Here is a 19,530-nt window from a genome sequence, read left to right as displayed (position 1 = left end):
GTAACGGCGGTCATTGCGAGACGTTTATCGCTCCACGGGTTAATACAAGAGGCTAACGTTAACGAATCGACAGGATTTACGAAACATATGTGGCTTCGTCGGACTGATCGTATTTCTTCTCTCATGCGATCGAGAGACGCGAACGTGGCCAAAGATACCTAACCTTCTCTTGGTGATAAATCGCGACCGTGTATAACGATAAATCTCGCTATAGCACAGTTACTCCGTATTTGTCTCTGGCTTTTTAGTATATTAATATGTGATAATATATTAACGCATGATTGTGGAGAAAGAAATTGCTCACAGAATATTACACATCATTTTTTTATAGTAATATTTCATTACCGTAGTAATATTTCGTTATCGTTAATTTGACCATATCTGGTCAATATTGCTTTTGCTATTAATCATGAAATTTATAATAAATTTAAAATTGATCTTTCCAGAGAAGATTTTCAGAGAAAATTTCATTTTTTTGGAAGTATTAATGGTAGCATTAATTATTAATATTATAATATAAAATAATATAATTAATAACATAAAAAATAGTTTCCCTGATGGAAATATTTTTCTAAAAATATAACAAAATTTTGCTGAAATGTATTTGAAAATTTCTTTCAATTGACCCCATTAATTAATTTCATAAATATTTCAGCAATTTTTATTAAACAATAACAGTTTTCAGTTTAATTCAGTAAATTTCATAATGATAATTATTTAAAAACTCTTTTATTACTTTTCAGCAGTATAGTTTAACTTTCCTTATATTTCATAGTATTACATTAAATTTTTATTCGGAAAATTATGATTTATTTTGAAATATATTCAGTAATTTTTCAAAAACTTTTATTTTACTTTTCATTGATTTCATAGTACTTTCAGCAAAATATTTCCATCAGGATTTCTATATTGTTTTTTTTTAATACATCCATAACTCGAACAAGTTTTTATAAATCAATAGTATAAGGTAGTCTATGAAACTGGGTCGGGCAAGTTCTAGCAATTGTTTTGTTGAAGATATAAAAAATAGTAAAGGCAAAAGTTAAATGGCATAAAATGACAAATTTTTCTATCGACTCTTTTTTTTTTGTAAGTGTATTGGTGCACTGTAAAAGTGCAATTGCACTTTTTTTAAATGAAATTATATTGCTTTTTGCATAAATAAATTCTTCTGAGTAATCTGTGTATAAAAGTATTAGGATAAAGGGCTCGAAAAATAAAGATTTTACGAGATATTTGAAATTTTTGAGTGAGGTATATGCTTTATTCAAGGTTATGTTCAAATGTTCACTGTGTTCACAATTACGGATTTTAAATATAAGCATTTGAGGACATGTAAAGCAGACTGACTTAATATATTTTGATCACAGTTAATAGTAATTATAAAGATAAAATATATTCGCGTTTATTTGTTTCCAAGTGTCCAGTTTCGTAGACCACTCTATATAATACTTATTATTAAAGATAAAATTAATACGTTGGTTAATTTTTTATTAAATTAATATTTATACATAAAATTTTTAATGGATGCAAACACGATTCTTAATATTGTTATATTGTTATATTGTTATTTACCTTTTGATTTATTGTATATTTTTTATTTATTATATATCTATTTTTGTATTAAATATATGTTTTAACATTAATATTTTTGTTACTCTTTAATAGTAAAATGTTATTTAAGAAATTTATTACAATAAAATGTTACTTTTTAGATATATCTAAATAAATAAGTAATTAAAATAGAAATTTTATAAAAAAATTAAGTTAAACTCAACGATTAACTAATGATACAAAATATATTAACTAATTGATGGTAAATTAAAAATAAATAGTAATCTCACGCAGAATCGGTGAAAATTATCGACACTTTTTTACCGACATTTTCCATCTTCTGTGCTTCGAAAGATATTTTCATAATCAGTTCAATACGAATAAAATTGTATTGGCGTACATCTTGAATATTTCTATGAGACAATTTGCCGCATTATCTAAGCACCGCGTGAGGAAAGCTTCTGTAGAGAAATGAAAGTTGATCATTTCGCTAGCCGCGAGCGTATTTATGACAAAATAATTACGAGTTTCCTCGTCACTCTTTCGCGGTCGTGTTGTGACTGTTTCTTTACCGCAGACGATGTGAGCGATGACAAGGAGTCACGGGCCCAGTGGGAGGTCTCAACAATGGCTATCCGCCTCCGAGTCGAGTGCGCCGCTACCTGGAGATTCTCGGCTCGTGGCCAGGCTAGCGGTGGCTTGCGAACGAACGCAATTGATATTTGTTCATTTATTATTGAAGATTTTCTTCTCTTTTCGTTAGAGTCCCTTAAATTCTCACTGTTGTGAGAAAATTTCACAAACAATATTTTTTATTAAATATTTTTTAAATGAATAGACAATGTCATTCTCGAAAATCTTTCTTAACAATTTTTAATCATGTTTAGATAATATGTGATTTCTGTAAAACTTACATATATTCAAACCTGGACTCTTTTTGAAAAACAAAGTATCTTTTGGTCTAATCAGTCCAAATCATTTTTCTCACTAAATCTCTCTTCAATAATCCTAGTTATAATATTAATGTACATATTAATGAGCAATCGTTTTTGTATCCTATTTTAATTAAATTTGTTTTATTTGAAAGAAAATGGCTCTGCGTTGTTAAAAAACCAACAGTATGCCAAATATAAATTTTGAAAAATTATGTTGCTCTAATTATATATAAAATTAGGAGCAATAAAATGTGGAAATTTAAATTGTTCACTTCGATATCGACTCGGGTCTTTTCGTCGGGCGTGAACAAAATCTGAACTACGCGCCGCCTGAGCAGTTGATCCTCTCCTCTGAAAGTGAGACAGACCTCCTTACTGATCGTAGGTGGTCCTCGCTGTCGGACGCAACGATTTTAAATTAAAATTAAAGTCAAGCGTTCTTATGATCCATGTGCTCGACATCACCGCCACCCGCGTAACAATGTTAATGATTCTGTGTCGCCAAAATTGCAAGCTTTATCCTTCCGCAAACGGCACATATTCCTTAGGAGAGTATCTTATAGAGTCGCATTATTATTGTATTATGTTGCCGCAACGTTTTCATCGATATTTTTATTTCAATACAGAATATGTTTATAAGAAAGAACTTATGTATAAGAAAGAGAAAACGCGCAACACACTTTATATTTGTAGATTATGATTTCACTTTTCAATAGTCGTGTCTGTTTAATTTGGAACAAAAATCTCTTAAACAAATGTTTAATTTTATTATTTTATAATATAAAGTTAATAAAGTTAATATAAAATTAATTGAGACGGTATGTGCAATACATTTTGTTATATTTAACATTTTGTCAAATTAAATGCTGATACTGCGTAATAAATGTTTATTATATATAAACATAAGGATTTTTTTCTGTAAATTGTTAAAAGTATAATGTCGTAATTATTAAAAATGGCCTTTACAATTTAATATAAACTTTTGTTTTTTAAACATGACAAAAGAGTATTCATTAAGTGAAGCTTGTAAACTTAATAAACGTAGCACAACACTACGCGACGTGCACGCAAGTTTATTTTATCGTTTTGCGACATAATTCGAAACTAATTATCCGCAGCTTTTTTACTCGTTGAAAGTGAATATTCTGCGCGAATAAGTATCAGAAGTTCGCGGATATATCGAATAAAGTCTCGAGCAATGCTCGTAATGTGTTTGTCGTACAGATGCAACCGAATCTAATTAAACGCGATTTCGGGACCCCAAAGACGCCGCCCGGATTGCTGTTCTGCTTCAAGCCCGTAAATATTAAAGCAATAATGATATCGTTTTATTTCATCCCCTTCCGCAACGCGTACAAGTCGATGTTGTATTATTCGTTGCTTTTTTTCAAAGCGTATTCGTGACTTTATAGTTGTGTTGTGCCGCCCGGATTGCTACGCCGCTTCGAGATGGTAAATATCAAAGCAATGATAACATACTTGTCGCGTATCTGCTTATTCAGAAGTATTAGATATATCGAGCAATGCAATGGATTGTCTAATATGATCTGATGATTAATTGTTTGTTTTCAAAATTTCGATTAAACGTATTAAACTGCGCATGCGTTGCCATTACTTTTTGCCGCGTCATATCGTTTAAAATCGTTCAAATTGTGCGAGATGTTGGAATTCAACGTTCATTTTTTTCCTTCAAACCGTTTGAACTGTTTAAGCATATAAAATATTCGATTCTTTTTTTCGAGTCTTAATATTTTTCGCCTTTTTATTTCTGCGTTATGTTTACAACGGCCGCTGTCATTTCTGAATACGCGTCGTAACTCAACTTATGCGATCGCACCTCTTGCATAATTTCGCATACAAGTCTGGAGTCTGCATCGACTTTTGCTCATTGTTTTTCGGAATACATGCCGCAAATGCTTTACGAGAGGTCGTGTGTCCTTTCTCGCGGGATAGCGCATAATTGGCTTTGTGTTTTTCGAACTGTTGCGGTGTTAGTGTGCAGGTATACTGTAGTTATATCATTTTATAATTAGCAAGAAAGTTATTATGTGTGCCGCTCGTGAAAAATGAGCGTGCGAGGCCGCTTCATTATTATTTCATTAACTGCAACGACTACGTGTATTTTAGAATATGATTATCTGATTTTTGATTGTACAAATAACACCTTTCATAAATAAGTGCACGTTTTAATTTTTCACGTGTTACTTTTATTTCGCGCATTTGCGACATTGTAAAAATTTCGATCTAGCTAGTCGGATGAGATACGCGCGCGACCGATGAATTATCTCTTCGGTGGTCTACTGATTTTATTTTGATGAATTTCGAGAGAGGGTGCCTGCGGCCATAGCGCATTAGTCATGGTGTAATTGGCGATGGGAGGGCGGCGTATGCACCAACCTGCCGTTAAAAAATTTTTTGCGCGGGAATTTCTGACGAGACGTTCTTTACCGCGTTTTTTATGATTAAGTGATAAATCGATCAAGTCATACGCTTAATTATTAATTTTTTTATAAATAAATTTCATAATTATTTTATTCTGTTTTATTTATGCATTGTTAGAGTTTTTAATTTTTTTATTATATTTTATTTTTTGAATTGTAATAGTAAATAATTTTTCTTTATTATTTTTAATATTTATGTGTTATTGTTATCTCAAAAAAAAAAAAAAAAAAAAAAAAAAAAAATTTCTATAAAATTGCAATTACAAATTAACGTATATTATAATAAGTATATTATAATACATTAAGAATATGTAAATTGAAATGTTGTTGAGGTCACAATTCTGAATAACCACCAAAAGGTTTTAACCAGCGCTCATTGTTTATTAAAAAATTATTAATAAAATAAGTTTAATGAATAGAACATAATTTTCTGACATCATGTATGTTAGTGTAGTTAGAATGTATTTTTAACAGATTTATTTATTTAAATGTGGTATTATAAATTGAATGCATGAGTTTTAGCTGTCGCTTATTGTTTATTAAAAAGTTATTGACAATTAAAATTAATAGTTGTAATATTAGTAGTATAAATGTTTTCTTTTAATTTTTTTTTGCCTAGAAATTTCGAAGATAGATCGTTGTATTGTAGCAAATTTTCTTTTACTTAATTATAAAAGTACTATCTCTCTTTGAGGTACATAGTTTCTGTTGCGAATTTGTGGCGTCAACGTGTTATTTTTCAAAATAATGGCTTTATCACACTTCAAAATTACTACTTTTTTTCACAATATTTATATTTTCTTATATTTGTTTATTTGTTTCTTCGGCGACTTCCTTATATGTCATCTCAAATATTTCACTGTACAGAGTAATTTACGCTGTCACAACATTATTTGCAAATAATTGCATTAATTTCTTGCGAGGAAGAAAAGAGCGAGAGGACGCGAGAAGTAGCGCCACTGCATTCCGCAGCCGTCAATTTCGTGTAGCCGCCTGGCGTCCGTCCCACGCGTTTTCATGATTTTCGTTTGCTCGTGTGTGGCGGTCCCTACTGCGCCTTTTTTCCCAAAACCTCGTCTGAATCCTTCCCTCCGGCCCTCGTTCTCTCGTCCTGACTCTCCGTAGTCGCTCCTTACCTTATCCGACGTTCTTTAATTCGCACGCGTGGGCGCACACTCCGCGCTCCGTTCCTTCTCCGTCTCGTTAAATTCACGCATACAGGTCTTTTTTCCTTTTTCTTCTGTTTGATCATTTCTTTTTCTGTCGATTTTTCTCTCTCACACGCTACGCGCGCACCAAAAAGCGCGCGTGCCTTTGAATGCTATAATCGCATAGTTTTTTGGAAGCTATTCGATCGTTGATTTATGCGCTACCCGCGTCGAATGTATTGGGATTCCCCTCGTGTATGAAATTAATTTCGTACATGCCTCGTTGCCCTCACGGCGGTGTAACTATCAATAAAAGGTGGGCCGTACTCTCTATGCGGCTTTGCCCTTTCGATCTTTTACCCTCTTGCGCGCCGCTCGCGCTTTATTGCTTTATCCTTCTCTCCTCATTGTATCCGCGCTTTTTTTTTATAGCATTTTTTTCATTGGTTAATTAGACTAATAACTGGTTATCTCGCATTCGATATTTATTACATCTGTAGGCAGAAGAAAGAAATGATTGACGTAACTTTGTAATACTAATAGTCATTTTTTATGTGTGTAAAATAATTTATTATAATTTATTATTAAGTTTTAATGCTCACTATATTTTAAATGAAGCTGTAATGTAGCATTATCTTTATATTATCGCTACACTATTACTGCTTGTGAACTTTAATACTTTTGGCCGAAAAAAGAGATTGTGCATAAAGAACTATTTTTATGAAAAATAAAATTGCTCTTTTCTCTTAGATACATACTAACTTTGGCATTGTTCCCAGAAGTGTAGATATTTCATGATTAATATTATTTTCGAAATAGAAAATGCAAGAGTGCTCTCAAGCACAGTAATTTTCAAGTCTTGCAATCGCCGTTAATTGTAAATAATGCGATTGATCAGTATGACTCGTACGCTAACTATCTAACTATCAATACCGCGAGTCCGTGCGCTAAATTACTGGTGTACAGTTAGACAAGTTTTTAAGTGATCTGTCGCGCGCGCACACGCGTTATTTCCGTCTTCCCTACGCCGCGTAATATCAGGGAACGAATGAGGACCGCCTTTCTCCTTCACACTCGCCGTGAACATAATAAAATGCATTTGTGTCAGATAGGAAGAGAAAGGCGGGCGCTGCGCGGAAGCATCCACGTCTTCCAGGGTCTCGATACACATGTCACGTTATTAATATCAGTCGTGTCGTGGTCCACAATCCTGCCCCTCGCCCCCTTCTCTCTTCTTCGATCGCCCCTTTTTTTTTACATCCTGGAATCTTGTCTCTCGAAGTGTATAATCTTGCGCGCAAAGTTTGGCGACACGACGCCAGTCGGTAATCTGCATACGTTTACGTTCATACACCCCGTGAGACGAAATCGAGTTTTGCGAAAAAAAAAGAAGACGAGAGATGTACAGGCTTATGTGGAAGGGAACTTTCACATAATATCGAGCTGTCATCAAATGTCTATTAACTTTTTTTTTAAATCTTTAAGTACCTCAAGTACCTTATACTTTATGTATTAAAAAACAATCTAGATTTCTGATGCGTTGTTTTCAAATGATGTAAGCAATTTTTTTACAATTTAGAGGTCATAAAAGAGAGCTGTCTACACAACAGTATTATTTATTATCAAATTCTTAAGCCTTAAATTCAGTTCCAAATATGAGAAAGATCAAGGATTGCAATAACTTGGTCGTTACGAAGTATATTTGTTTGGATTTTCGTTCGACTACGTGTGCGCAAGCATATAAGTAGACTTTACGAGATTCGACAACGGTGAAACGCTGCTTGACAGAGATGCAGCATTGTATGATAATTTGTATGATAATTTAAGTCTGTAAAATATATAATTTTTTTGCGAGATGCTTCTTTTAGCATTAATCGTGCTATAACTAATAGTCTTGTTTGGTGTTTCGCGATTCAATTTTTCCTGATAGGTTTGTAATCGTCGGAATAACTGTCTGATCGTGCTCTGTCTAGTTTTTTGCGGAGTCTTCTCTCATAAGTATCAAATATCTGATTAATCTCAGAAAATAAAATTCTATTTTCTAAGCAATATTATTATTAAACTATAGTTATATATTCTGAACGCTGTTGCAATGCAAACGTATTTATATTTTACAGACAAATTTTGCGCGTATTCGGTATTGTGAAACATATTCGTTCTGTAATATTCTGTATATTCTGTATCTTGTAATATAACAAAATGCGCGTCGGGAGTGCCGTTAATGCTGAGAGTGTCATGATAGGTTCGCGCGAGTTCAAAACGTCGAAATATAGCAAATTTATAGATGCACACATTTTCACCGCATGCAAACATTGGGACGTGATCAAATCCCTTTCAAGGGGTGCTTCTCGACTTTGGGCTTGGCTCAGGGGAGGGAAGGATCGATTTTCATGAGTCCCTTCAGTGTCAGACGTGTCAAGACATATAATTATGCGATAATTTTAGCTTTGTTTTAATATTTAATACTGAAAATCTATACGATATGAAGTGAGGATCCAAAGCTAAACTGGTTGTCAATTGCTTAAAATCTGCTTTATTCTTTCGAATTTAGAAACTTGTAGACGTTTCGGCTAATCTTTTAGCCATCTTCAATACATTGAATGTCCAGCAATTACAAAAAAAAAATTGTACTTCAATATTCTTAAATTGTAATCAGTTTATATCATATTTTAAATCTTACGAGTTTTAATATAATTTAACTGAAAATCTAGTTTATTATAGGTTTCGGAAAATACTATATGATTGAAGAAAGCATAGAAGTTGACACAGTTGATTTGAGTATCGGCACCGAAATCCCGTTAGAATTGGCATCGAAATGCTGTTGTGATATCCGGTATTCCGGTTGACCCAATGACTAATCGCACCTTATCTTCTTAAGGCTTACCTTTTGCCCTCTGTTTCGACATATATAATTGTGCTCGAATTGGTAAATGCGGTCGTCTGAAACGCGGGATTTGCGTGACGTCGCATGCCGTTTAAAGTGCCACATAATTTTTGTATTCGAGTACGTGCGAGCAGTTCACAAACGCGTGTGAGTGCCTCGAAGGGCCGCTGACAATAAGAGGGAGAGGAGGCCTCGGCACAAGCAACATCCGAGCAACTATCGCTGTAAGTACCTAATTGTGTGATCGCAAACATATGAATTTTTTAACTATAAAAAAGAGAAAGATTAGAGAAGAATTAACTTAAAATAAATATGCTGCGTTATTTTTTGTATTGCAAATACTTGGAGCGCTGGAATTTTTTAGCGAGAAACTCCGACAAAACAAAGTATGCAAAATGTTTTTTTTTTCACATTCTTATGACGATTTACCACGAAAAACTCGTTTGGTGGACTGTACCTCCACTTTCCATATATGTAACGATCGAGAAATGGGAGAGAGGCAGCGTGAGAGAAAGAGAGAAACAGAGAGAGAGAGAGAGAGAGAGAGAGAGGATAGAGAGAAAGGGAGAAATGGGAGATGGACTTATGGAAAGGAAGGTGGGAGAAAATGGTGGGATGAGAATCAAGCGAAAGAAGGGGAAAGGGAAGGGGGACGCGCGCGCGAGTGGATCGCGGGCTCGGGAGTGTGGGCCCCACCTAGACGCGTGGGACCGACACCCACGATTCTTTGGCATCAACCGATTCTCATCGCGTACACGCTGCACTTACATACATACAGTCGGTTTTTACGACGGGGGAGACAGTCTGTCGGAGTAATAAGAGGAGCATTGGCCACGTGCGCCGACCCCGCGGCCAACCACTTGCATTCAAGGGTCAATCTTTCTCATTTCAGCTCGCTCGCTGCTAGGCTGCTTGCAGACCTGTTTCTCCTCCCATCTTTTCGACGAGTGATATAATTTATAGAGCCCAATTGTGTATTCAAAGATTGATCGTATTTTGCATTAGATACTATGCTTTGTAAAAAATGCAAAGAAAATGGTGGCGAAAAAATTTATAAAAAGGGCACTAAGATATTACACTTTGATATATTTTTTTCACAAAATATAAGTATTGAAAACAATTTTTCTAAAATAAGAATTTATACTAATCTTTGTATTAAAGAGATAATCAATTTATTCAAAAACGCAATCGTAACGTAATTAATAAATTATGCTTGGAATATTTTCATGTAATATATGTATCATGACGTAATATGTAATATGATATATTTATTTATGTAGTATTTTTTGTTATATGAGTATCATAAATTATAAGTACTTATAATATGATGTTTAATTGGAATTTGCGTTTATTTGATTATTATTTGTTTAGAACAGTATTTGTTTTTATTGAATATCCGTTTTACAAAAAAAATTAGCCAATTGAAGTTTGGAACGTTCCTAGAGCGATTTTTTGAAAATGATTTGTCCCATTTCTTTTATTGCACAGAAAAACTTCTAAATAAAGAATAGATCTGATGTACTCTGCGAAAGACACCCTTATATTTAAAAAACATTCTCTAGAGCACTTAATAATTCTGGTTACGCTGAAAATGCTTTGTCCCATTTCTCCTGTTGCACAGAAAAACTTCTAGGCGTCACAGACAAAATACACAATAGAAATAAAATACAAATATTTAAAAAATATAAAGGTCTTCAGATCATTTCCTCTGTGCAACAGCAGAAATGGGACAAATCATTTTTGGCGAAAAGAGAATTATTTTAAGTGATTTGAGGAGGAAATACAAGAGAAAAAAAACAACTTGTGTTTTCTAGTGCGCAGCATAGTAGGTAAGTCTATGCGCAGTAAGATTATTCTTGATTCGCGCACGATTTATTATTCAATATCGAAAGCGGATCTCCGGCGTTCTACACGTGTTGCCTGTTGGTTCAGCGAGCTTTCTGATAAGAAAGACAGATCGCCTGGCTGGAATTGGACGTAGATCCGCAGGAAACGAGTAGGAGGTAAGCAATGTGGCACTCTCTCGCCAGAACGTAATAAGCGCGTAAAACGATGTCTTCTCCGCGAAAGGTGCAATGAATAATTACGCTTGAAAGACGGATTATTTAATTTTGAAAATAGCTTATTACGTACTTCGACCACGTAGGCGTGAATGCTGCGAAGAAATTTCGACTGCAAAAAAGTTTTATGATATTTTATTGAACATATAAAAAATAATTTTAGAAAATTTTAGAAAACAGAAGTATCAGAAAATTTGAAATTAAATTTATAATATAAAAGTGGATTTGTTATATAAAAATATTTTTCAGCAAAATATAATAATTTTTAGTAATTATTATCAGTCTGTTAAATAAATAACTGACTGGGTTGTTAAAATTTAATTGATTGCGTTATACTTCGGATATAATTATTTTTATCAAAAAGAATCCAATTCTAAATATTATTTCATGGTTATAATAACTCTTTTTTATAAAATAATTTCATAAAATAATTAATATTGAAATTATAATTACTAAAAAAATTTTCTAATTTAATTTAAAAGATAGAGTAAAGATTTGTGATAAACAAATTTTTTAAACCTTATCCAAATTAATTTCTCGTATTTGTTATTAAAATATAGAAGGAAGTATAAGAAAATGTAGAACATTTTATATGTTCATAAGCTGCATTTTGCAAAAAAAATAGCGAGAATAATTACGCAATTTAGATCACTATGTATATGTAAATTCTATACATTCTTCACTCTGTCTAGTATTTCGAATCTTCTTTATCAGCATGACATGTTTCGTTAAGAATGTCTTCATTTTTCTTTCTTTATTTGTAAAATATGAGAGATGGCACTGAAAATATGCCCATATCGCCTACAGTTTGAACTTTTATATCAATGATTGAAACAAAGATGAGTTAATACTAAATACTAAACTAAACATTAGGCTTAAAAAAATAATCGCAGCAACAATCTCATTTACATATTAGCCATAAATGAAGCTTACAATCGGGAAGAGTACACATAGTAATAAATTAAAGATAAATGAAAAAACTTGTGTTATGTACTAATCAATGAAACACTACAATAAACTAATTGTAAGACATAAAATTCAGATTGACTTAATTAGGAATTTTAAGCTAAATAACTATTTAACATACTTAAGAGTGGAAGAGTTCTTACCACGCATGCCAGAAAGATTCAGAATTTAAAGGCATATCGTCCAAATTTTTCCTTCGGATTATATTAGTAGCGAAAGAAATAACCTCACCCGCACAAAGGCGAGTGGGGTTATCTGACGCAGCAGGCTGAATACTCAGAAAAGGTATGGCAGACGAACGAAAAACTGAATATCAAAGAAGCGCGAGTTAAAAGAAGTAGCCACAAGGCAAATACAAGAGAAAATCAGATCGAAAAACTAATGAAAACTTTTATAAAGGCAGCGATATAATAATCCGGTCCAAGTCAGACCAAATATCTACGATGTCTGAGCTTAGGAATATCATTCGTGTCGTGACATCTATTGTGTATACTCTCTGCGATATGATTATACTTATTATCCAAAATCTAAATTTGATACTCTTGATAACAAATGCAATTTACCATTTATATGTTTAATTTGTAACATTATTTTGAAACGCGTGACTTCAACTGACAACAATTAGATTTTCAAAAGTTCAAAATAAAGATCGGTGTAATGATTCACAATTTACTGCGAATCCGTTATGTCTTGAAAGTTACATTACTATTCACAGATGAAAAAATCGAAAGTGACCAAAAAATGATAAAACATTGAAATACAATTAAGCATATTGCAATAGACATTGTAAGTCAAACCTTTTTTCATATACATTCTGTCTAATAAGAAATTCTTCATATTATATTTCAAGGTTAATTAAAGAATATATTGAGACTCGATTGTTTCTAATGTCATATAAAAACCAATTATATCATGTAACGTGCTCCCAAATTAAATAAATAATTAATTATTTGTATTAAATAATTATTGAATAATGCAATACGTATTTTTTTATTTTTGTTTCGAATATTCATACTTTTTTTTACAAATTAATTAAATATTAATAAAACATTAATAAAACATTAAGCAGTATGGAATTGGATGACATATCGGATTATTATACTCCTTTACGTAATCACATTTCTTCACTTTCTTTCAAATGTAATAATAATGCCTCCATTTTATTTAATACATTATACTTACTTGTCATGAACATATCTATTATTACTATTCTCTTCTTTTGCTTTTACTAACAATAATCGATAAAGTTTGTTTTTAATGATAAAAGAATCTAGATAATTATTCATATAACTTTGTTTTTATAAAATAAAAAATGAAAAATGAGAGAAACAGATGTTAACAACGATAATTCATTGGAAAGTCTCTACTCTAAATCAAATAGTAACAAATTGATCAACGGTTCTAAACTGACACGCGGTTTGCAATTTTAGTTCCCTGCATCCTCTTTCATACATGTTGATCATGTCTCGTCAATTATACTTCGAATTATTCATATTCTTCGAATGAGTAATTTTCTGGCAGACAATGATGCTGGCGGCAGTAATAATTCTGACCATCTTCCTTGTGACACAACGTTCCATCGGGAAAGTATGTGTCGACACCAATGTTGAGCATTTCTTGGCGTGGAGCGTAGTAATCAGATGATGTTTTCTTTCGACAGTATATAGTACATGCTTTCCACGGTTCTTCGGCATCATGAGAATACTGTCTCCCCGGCAGATTTACCGACAGTTCGACCGTCAAATTTGCATCTTTTGCAAATTTGCTAAACTTCCTGCATTTCGTGATAGTAATCTCGTCGATCGTCCATCGTTCCTCAGTACAGAGTAAGGAATCATCGCATAAAACCATGTCGTAATATGATCCTGTGCAATTCGCCGTTCTATGAGTCCTATGTTCGCAAAAACGTCGTTTGACTCGTATGCCTTTGGATTTCCTTAAGCAACTGCTTTTACAAGAGTCTTCCTTCCATTCACTCCAGTTGTCATCTTCACAATACTTAAAAATGTACGGCGGTTCGATAACGGGCACGCACTCTCCGCCACGACATTCTTTCCCGAGTGCACAATGAGTTCCTAAAAGAAATTGATACATTTAAAGAATCAAAGAAATTAAACGATAAAATTTACGTATCTAATCAGAAAAAAAGAACGTACCGTTCAGCGCGCGTTTGGCGAAGTAAGACTTATTCTTGTGAGGCGTCTCGCAATGTAAATTTTGACATGTATCATGATACGTGACAACGTTCGCATCTTTGTCACGTAAAAATAATTCGCATTGTGCTTTGGCGGTCCATTCTCTTCCGGGTAAACCGTAATATTGCGGATCTTGAAATATGTCAGATGTCGACCAATTATCATCATAGTCATCATTATTATCATCGTCATCATCATCGAGTTTTTTCCGTCTCGTATTATCTCGTAAACACGATTTTGTTTCCAACAAAGTTTTTATCCTCTCGCGATTATCTGGAGACCATGTTACGCTGCTTGGATAGGGTCGGGCACGTGACATTATGTATTCGTCTTCTTGTTGCCCATCGGGTTCCAATCCTAAACTGTTGATCGTGTAAATCAATTAATTTTGAAATATGTTTTTTACTTTGCATTGTTTAAGTAAAATACTTTTCTGTATCTTATAATTTTTTAATACTTATCATACTGAACAAATGAACGATAAGATCTCTTAATATACTCTCTTTACTTTTACTTTAAAACGTACAATTAAATAGGTTGTCGTAAAAAAATGTTAAACTTTATTTATACATAAAATTAGTATACACTTACAGATTTCCGATTAAATGAACGGCATTGAAAGATGATCTGAAACCTGCAGTTTCGATTTCATTTGGAAGAAATTGGACTATCGCGCATGAAGAATGCGGGCTGCATGCACCATCGTGATAGGATTCTCCCCAAATTTCATAGTTTTTACGCTGTACAGTCGCCTTCCCAAAACCTATCGATGTACTTTTAAAAAGATTCATTTGTGTTATGTAAAGGCCAATGTCCCAGTGACCTGGATCATTGTCATATGGAGGATTAAGTGTTTTCGCGTAGTTGCAGAACGAACGGAGCAGTGATTCACTTTCGCCGTCAAAAACTGGCAAAGTTGCCGGTTGTTTTCTCAAAATGATCACACGTATCAGATAAATATCGATGAGGATACCCAAACTCGGATGATGAAAGCAAGTCTGGATATAATTCACATATACAGACATTATCTCTCGTATCTTTGCATCATCGTGTAGAACAGCCTTAAACTGGCGATATGTTTCTGCATCAATAAATACGGCCAATTCTATGGTAAAATTTTCTTTCTTATTTTTTACGTCACGTTGTTTCCGTTTAAAATTGTTCATATGGTGAAAATTAGAATCATCATAATATTGAAGTGATCTTTTAATAAGATGAGGTTTGCCAAATGTTTGATTAATTTGTTCTTTAATGCAAACATCGTCGGTGAAGATCAAAGGGGCAAACACGTTCTGTAAAGGCTGTATCTCTAACATATTATCTTCCACAAAAATATATCCTTCCTACTTTAAAAAAAAAATATATATATATATATATATATATGTTTTATGCTTGTCAAATGAAGAGAAATAAAGGTGGAAAGTAAAATCATGACAATTTCAAAACAGTTTGTTTCTCATATGCAGTGGCGCACCCATGGGAGGGGGGATTGGGGGTTAAACCCCCCCCCCAAAATTTAATTAATATACCTTATTTTTTTATTAACTTAACAGTAAAAAGTAAAAAATCTGTAGTTAAATAAAATGCGTTCAAACATTTGTATTTTTTGTCTGTTATTAAGTATAGTCACAATTTTAATAATTCAAAATTCACGCCAATATCCTTGCACACAAATAATTATGATAGCTTCTCCGGCTATATTGCTGTTCGAACGTATATAATATCTACGTACTTTAAAATATTTATATTGTGAAAAAATTTAAATAAGTTACTTAAGAAACATCTAGCAGCCATATATATATAGATAAATTTTCTGATTAAGCAATCCAGTTAATCTGATTATTTAAGAAAAACCAAGAAAATTCGATATCAATTTATAATTATGCTACTATAAAAATAAATTGTAATTTTTTATTAAACGATGTAACATTTTTATATTTTTTAGTGTGCAATATAAAATTATCCTGACTTTTAGTTTCATTGTGTATGTGTGAATTTTAAATCCCCCCCTGAAAAAATATCCTGAGTGCGCCACTGCTCATATGATACTACTGACCAATCCATGTTCTTGACAAAAGTTGATGACCGCAGAACTGACATGATCTTCGTGAAGATAGAAACAAGTATTCGAAGATTTCAATTTCGACAATTTTTCTGCGACACCCTTTGCGTTATTTCTCCATACTTCGAACGCAGACGATACAACCTGGTCATTTCTACGCAGGTTCAGCTGCATGAATTTTCCGAAAACTTTCAGAGTTAATGGTATCTGTTAATTAAATGACCAAAAAGGTTATTATAATCTATGAATAGTGTAGTAATAAATAAAACACTACAATAAAACGCACGTACCTCTTTTGCTCCTGTTGGATTCCATGCCGGCAGCAATATTATTTCGCAATCTTGCGTGATATACGCATGCGTCTTATTTGTTAAAATTATTAATACCAATTTCAATAAAAGAAACATATTTAGTTTGAATGTCTCTATTTTAATTACTTGAAAATATTTAATTGAATTTCTTTTATATACACACAATTACAAATTTTTATACACACGTAATTAAACTATTACATTCGTTGTATGTTAAAAGATCGCGTGTCAAGCATATACTGATGTCTATGTTATGAATATCATTTGTGTTGTGACATTTCTGTTGTGTATATTTTCTCTGCTATATGTACAAGTTCCTCGAACTTCGTTCGAATAATTTTATAATAATTCACTCTTTTTCTTTCTTTCTTTTTTTCTTCAATGACCTAAAACTCTACGAATTCCTATCTCAACCTTTTATTAATTATATATATTAATATTATAAAAATTAAAATTATATATATTATAATATTAATATAGTGCCTAATTCCGTGATCTAAATTTTAGTGAATATATACCGAAACAACCGAAATTATCGAAACTTTGGGCTCCCCAAAGATTCTTTTACAATGCCTCACCCAATCTTTGTGATCGAACTTGAAAAATCTTTCCACTGAATATCTTTCCACGTTCTTTGAAATAAAAGAAATTTCTAATACAGCTTTCCTTGTTTTAATGTCTTCATAATGATGTCACGTCGATGAGGACATCTAGTTGTGTAGTCCGTCACAAAGCAATTATCCTGTTCGATGAACGTATCGATAAAAACACAACATTAATCATCACCCGTTTCACGTGTGCAGTTGTGCTCGTAAAGTTCTTCGTGTAGGATTTGTTCTTAAACGCGTCAAAGCGATTGATCTTAATCCCATTCTCTACCGTTGGGTCCTTATCGAGACTTGGATATCTTCGAGACCGTAAGGAGTGTCTCGTAATAATAATCTGTACAACTAAATTCTTGTAGAACTAACAATAAGTTGTATTATCTATCTAAAATTTATTCTCTTTATATCGCTGTATATATGAATAAATGTATAATATATGTATATTGTACGAATATTTCTGAAACAGTGCAAATTTGTTAAAAATTGAAGAAAAAAGGATAATTAGCCTTATATATTAAATACTAAATTAAGATAATCTTGCAAAACTTATTAAATTATGCTACAGTATCTTTTCTTAACTCCGTTAAGTTGAAAATTAAGTTTTTACAATACATAAGTATACATATAATAGAATTTTAATTTTTATTTAATTTTATTATAACAGATTTTATTTTAAGATAATTCGAATTCGTCAGTTAATTGAATTGTCAATATTGAAATTAAATTTAGAAAACAATTTTTACTAAGATTTGTTAAGAACTTTATAGTCACGTGAAAATGTGCTATCACTAGGACATTTTGTATAACATTAGAATGAAATTGCTTATTTTAATTCTGTAACGTGGCTGTGAAAAGATTATTGCAACAGTATGAAAGTGTGCTGAGATTTAAAGTGAAAATAATTCGTGCACGTTATGCGAGAGTAAATCGGGAGTTCAAGTTGGCATAACGTAAATCAACATTTCATAACAAAAGAAAATATAAAAGTTCTGTCGTTGAACTGATTATAAATCATAATTGAATGCAAGAAAGTGTCCCGTAGCCAGGAATCTACAACTTGTTCGAGTGATTCGTAACTCGTAATTACATGATATTTGGATAATTATTATTAATATGTTGGATATTAATTATTATAATTAAAATTTAATTTTAATCTTAAAATTAATTTAAAAATTTAATTTTAATAACAATTTTGTTGGATAGGCCATCAATCTCATTAACATAAAAAAAATTGTTATTTAAATATTCAAGTTTTAACTAATTGAAAATAAAACTATTTAAAAAAAAGAAAATTTTAACAACTAATTTGTAAAAATTATTAAAAATATATTTTGCTGGATATGCCGGTAATAAATGTGCAACCGACATTTCTCAAGGCCGGTCGTGCGGTCCAACAATCGTGCAGTTAACCGGCTGGCTAACGGACTTGATTCACGTCAGTAGATCTCGTGGTCAGATTATTCATGCAGCTCGCTTCAAACCCGAAGAAACATCTCGATACTACGTTAATAAATCTGCCTAATACAAGAGGCGCAGCCCTGGCGGCAATGCACGTAAGGCTTCTTTCACACTGTTGCATGAGAACACGCGTTTTATCGCGCTGGCTCGCATAAATCTTCCCACATTGCCGAAAAAAAAAATTACTCTTGCGAATCAACTTACTCTACGTATAACAGGCAATTAATTTTTTCTCTCGATTGTTCTTTAGTTACATACATCATTTAAGTTTTATAAGATTATTAATGCAATGTGTATTATTGCGTAGGAACTTTTCAAATGTGCGATCTTTAATGCATTCTTAAAACAATTCCGATATATTCTCGAATATCTTGTATCCAAATCCGCAAGACTAGACAAATATAATTACATGTTTTTTTTAAGATCACTTCTAATGATTTCTCGACTGCATTACCAATTATCGAACACCCTGTATAGCCATTCACTTATACGTGACAAAGTATTGTATATGCGTGCGGAAGAATCTTGAATATAGGACACTGCGCGTTCCTCCATGAGCCAGCTGATTTATTTCAATAGGAATTCTTAGCTCGAACTTTCTCACGAAACTGTCTTGCTGAAGTTGACACGATGAATTGCTCGATTTTAGAATAAATTAGGATTAATTAACAAATTTTGTTCAGTTCACTGCTTAAGAGAATTTCAGGAAGTCTTTTGTAGTGTTCATTATTTTTTTTCATCCTTTTTCTCCATCTTTCATCATATCCTTTTTAGACGTCGCAAAGCTGTCGGTTGGACAAGATCTCGTTACGTTTCATTGCCGAAGATATGGCTCATGGTGCATTGGCTCGAATTTCCGGTTCTCCATTGTGCATGCTCTCGTGTACTCGACTCACTCTTACCTTTGTCTT

General features: G+C 32.6%; 1 protein-coding gene across 2 annotated transcripts; it reads right to left on the bottom strand.

Moving 5' to 3' along the window:
* Nucleotides 1-11,151: 11,151 nt before the first annotated feature.
* LOC105676683 (A disintegrin and metalloproteinase with thrombospondin motifs adt-2-like) lies at nt 11,152-19,125 on the bottom strand. 2 transcript variants are annotated; one of them, XM_012374743.2, is made up of 5 exons: nt 16,536-19,125; nt 16,240-16,452; nt 14,775-15,526; nt 14,145-14,545; nt 11,153-14,063 (listed from the first exon to the last, which is right to left on the bottom strand). In XM_012374743.2, exons 1-5 carry the CDS (start codon nt 16,650-16,652, stop codon nt 13,474-13,476), a joined length of 2,073 nt encoding a protein of 690 aa, XP_012230166.2. In that variant the 5' UTR covers nt 16,653-19,125; the 3' UTR covers nt 11,153-13,473. The 2 variants fall into 2 exon arrangements, with proteins under 2 accessions (XP_067208786.1, XP_012230166.2); XM_067352685.1 differs by lacking the exon at nt 16,536-19,125 and having other exon boundaries at nt 11,152-14,063; nt 14,775-15,529; nt 16,240-16,382.
* Between the last annotated feature and the right edge of the window lie 405 nt (nt 19,126-19,530).

Source organism: Linepithema humile, chromosome 3, assembly GCF_040581485.1.
Source record: "Linepithema humile isolate Giens D197 chromosome 3, Lhum_UNIL_v1.0, whole genome shotgun sequence".
NCBI lineage: Eukaryota > Metazoa > Arthropoda > Insecta > Hymenoptera > Formicidae > Linepithema > Linepithema humile.
This window is presented reverse-complemented; position numbering and strand designations above follow the sequence as displayed.

Coding starts and splice junctions, on each gene's coding strand:
- LOC105676683 (XM_012374743.2), bottom strand. CDS start 16,652: ATGTTTCTTTTATTGAAATTGGTATTAATAATTTTAACAAATAAGACG. Junction 16,453..16,535: donor ATCCAACAGGAGCAAAAGAG/GTACGTGCGTTT, acceptor TTTAATTAACAG/ATACCATTAACTCTGAAAGT. Junction 14,546..14,774: donor GTTCATTTAATCGGAAATCT/GTAAGTGTATAC, acceptor CACGATCAACAG/TTTAGGATTGGAACCCGATG.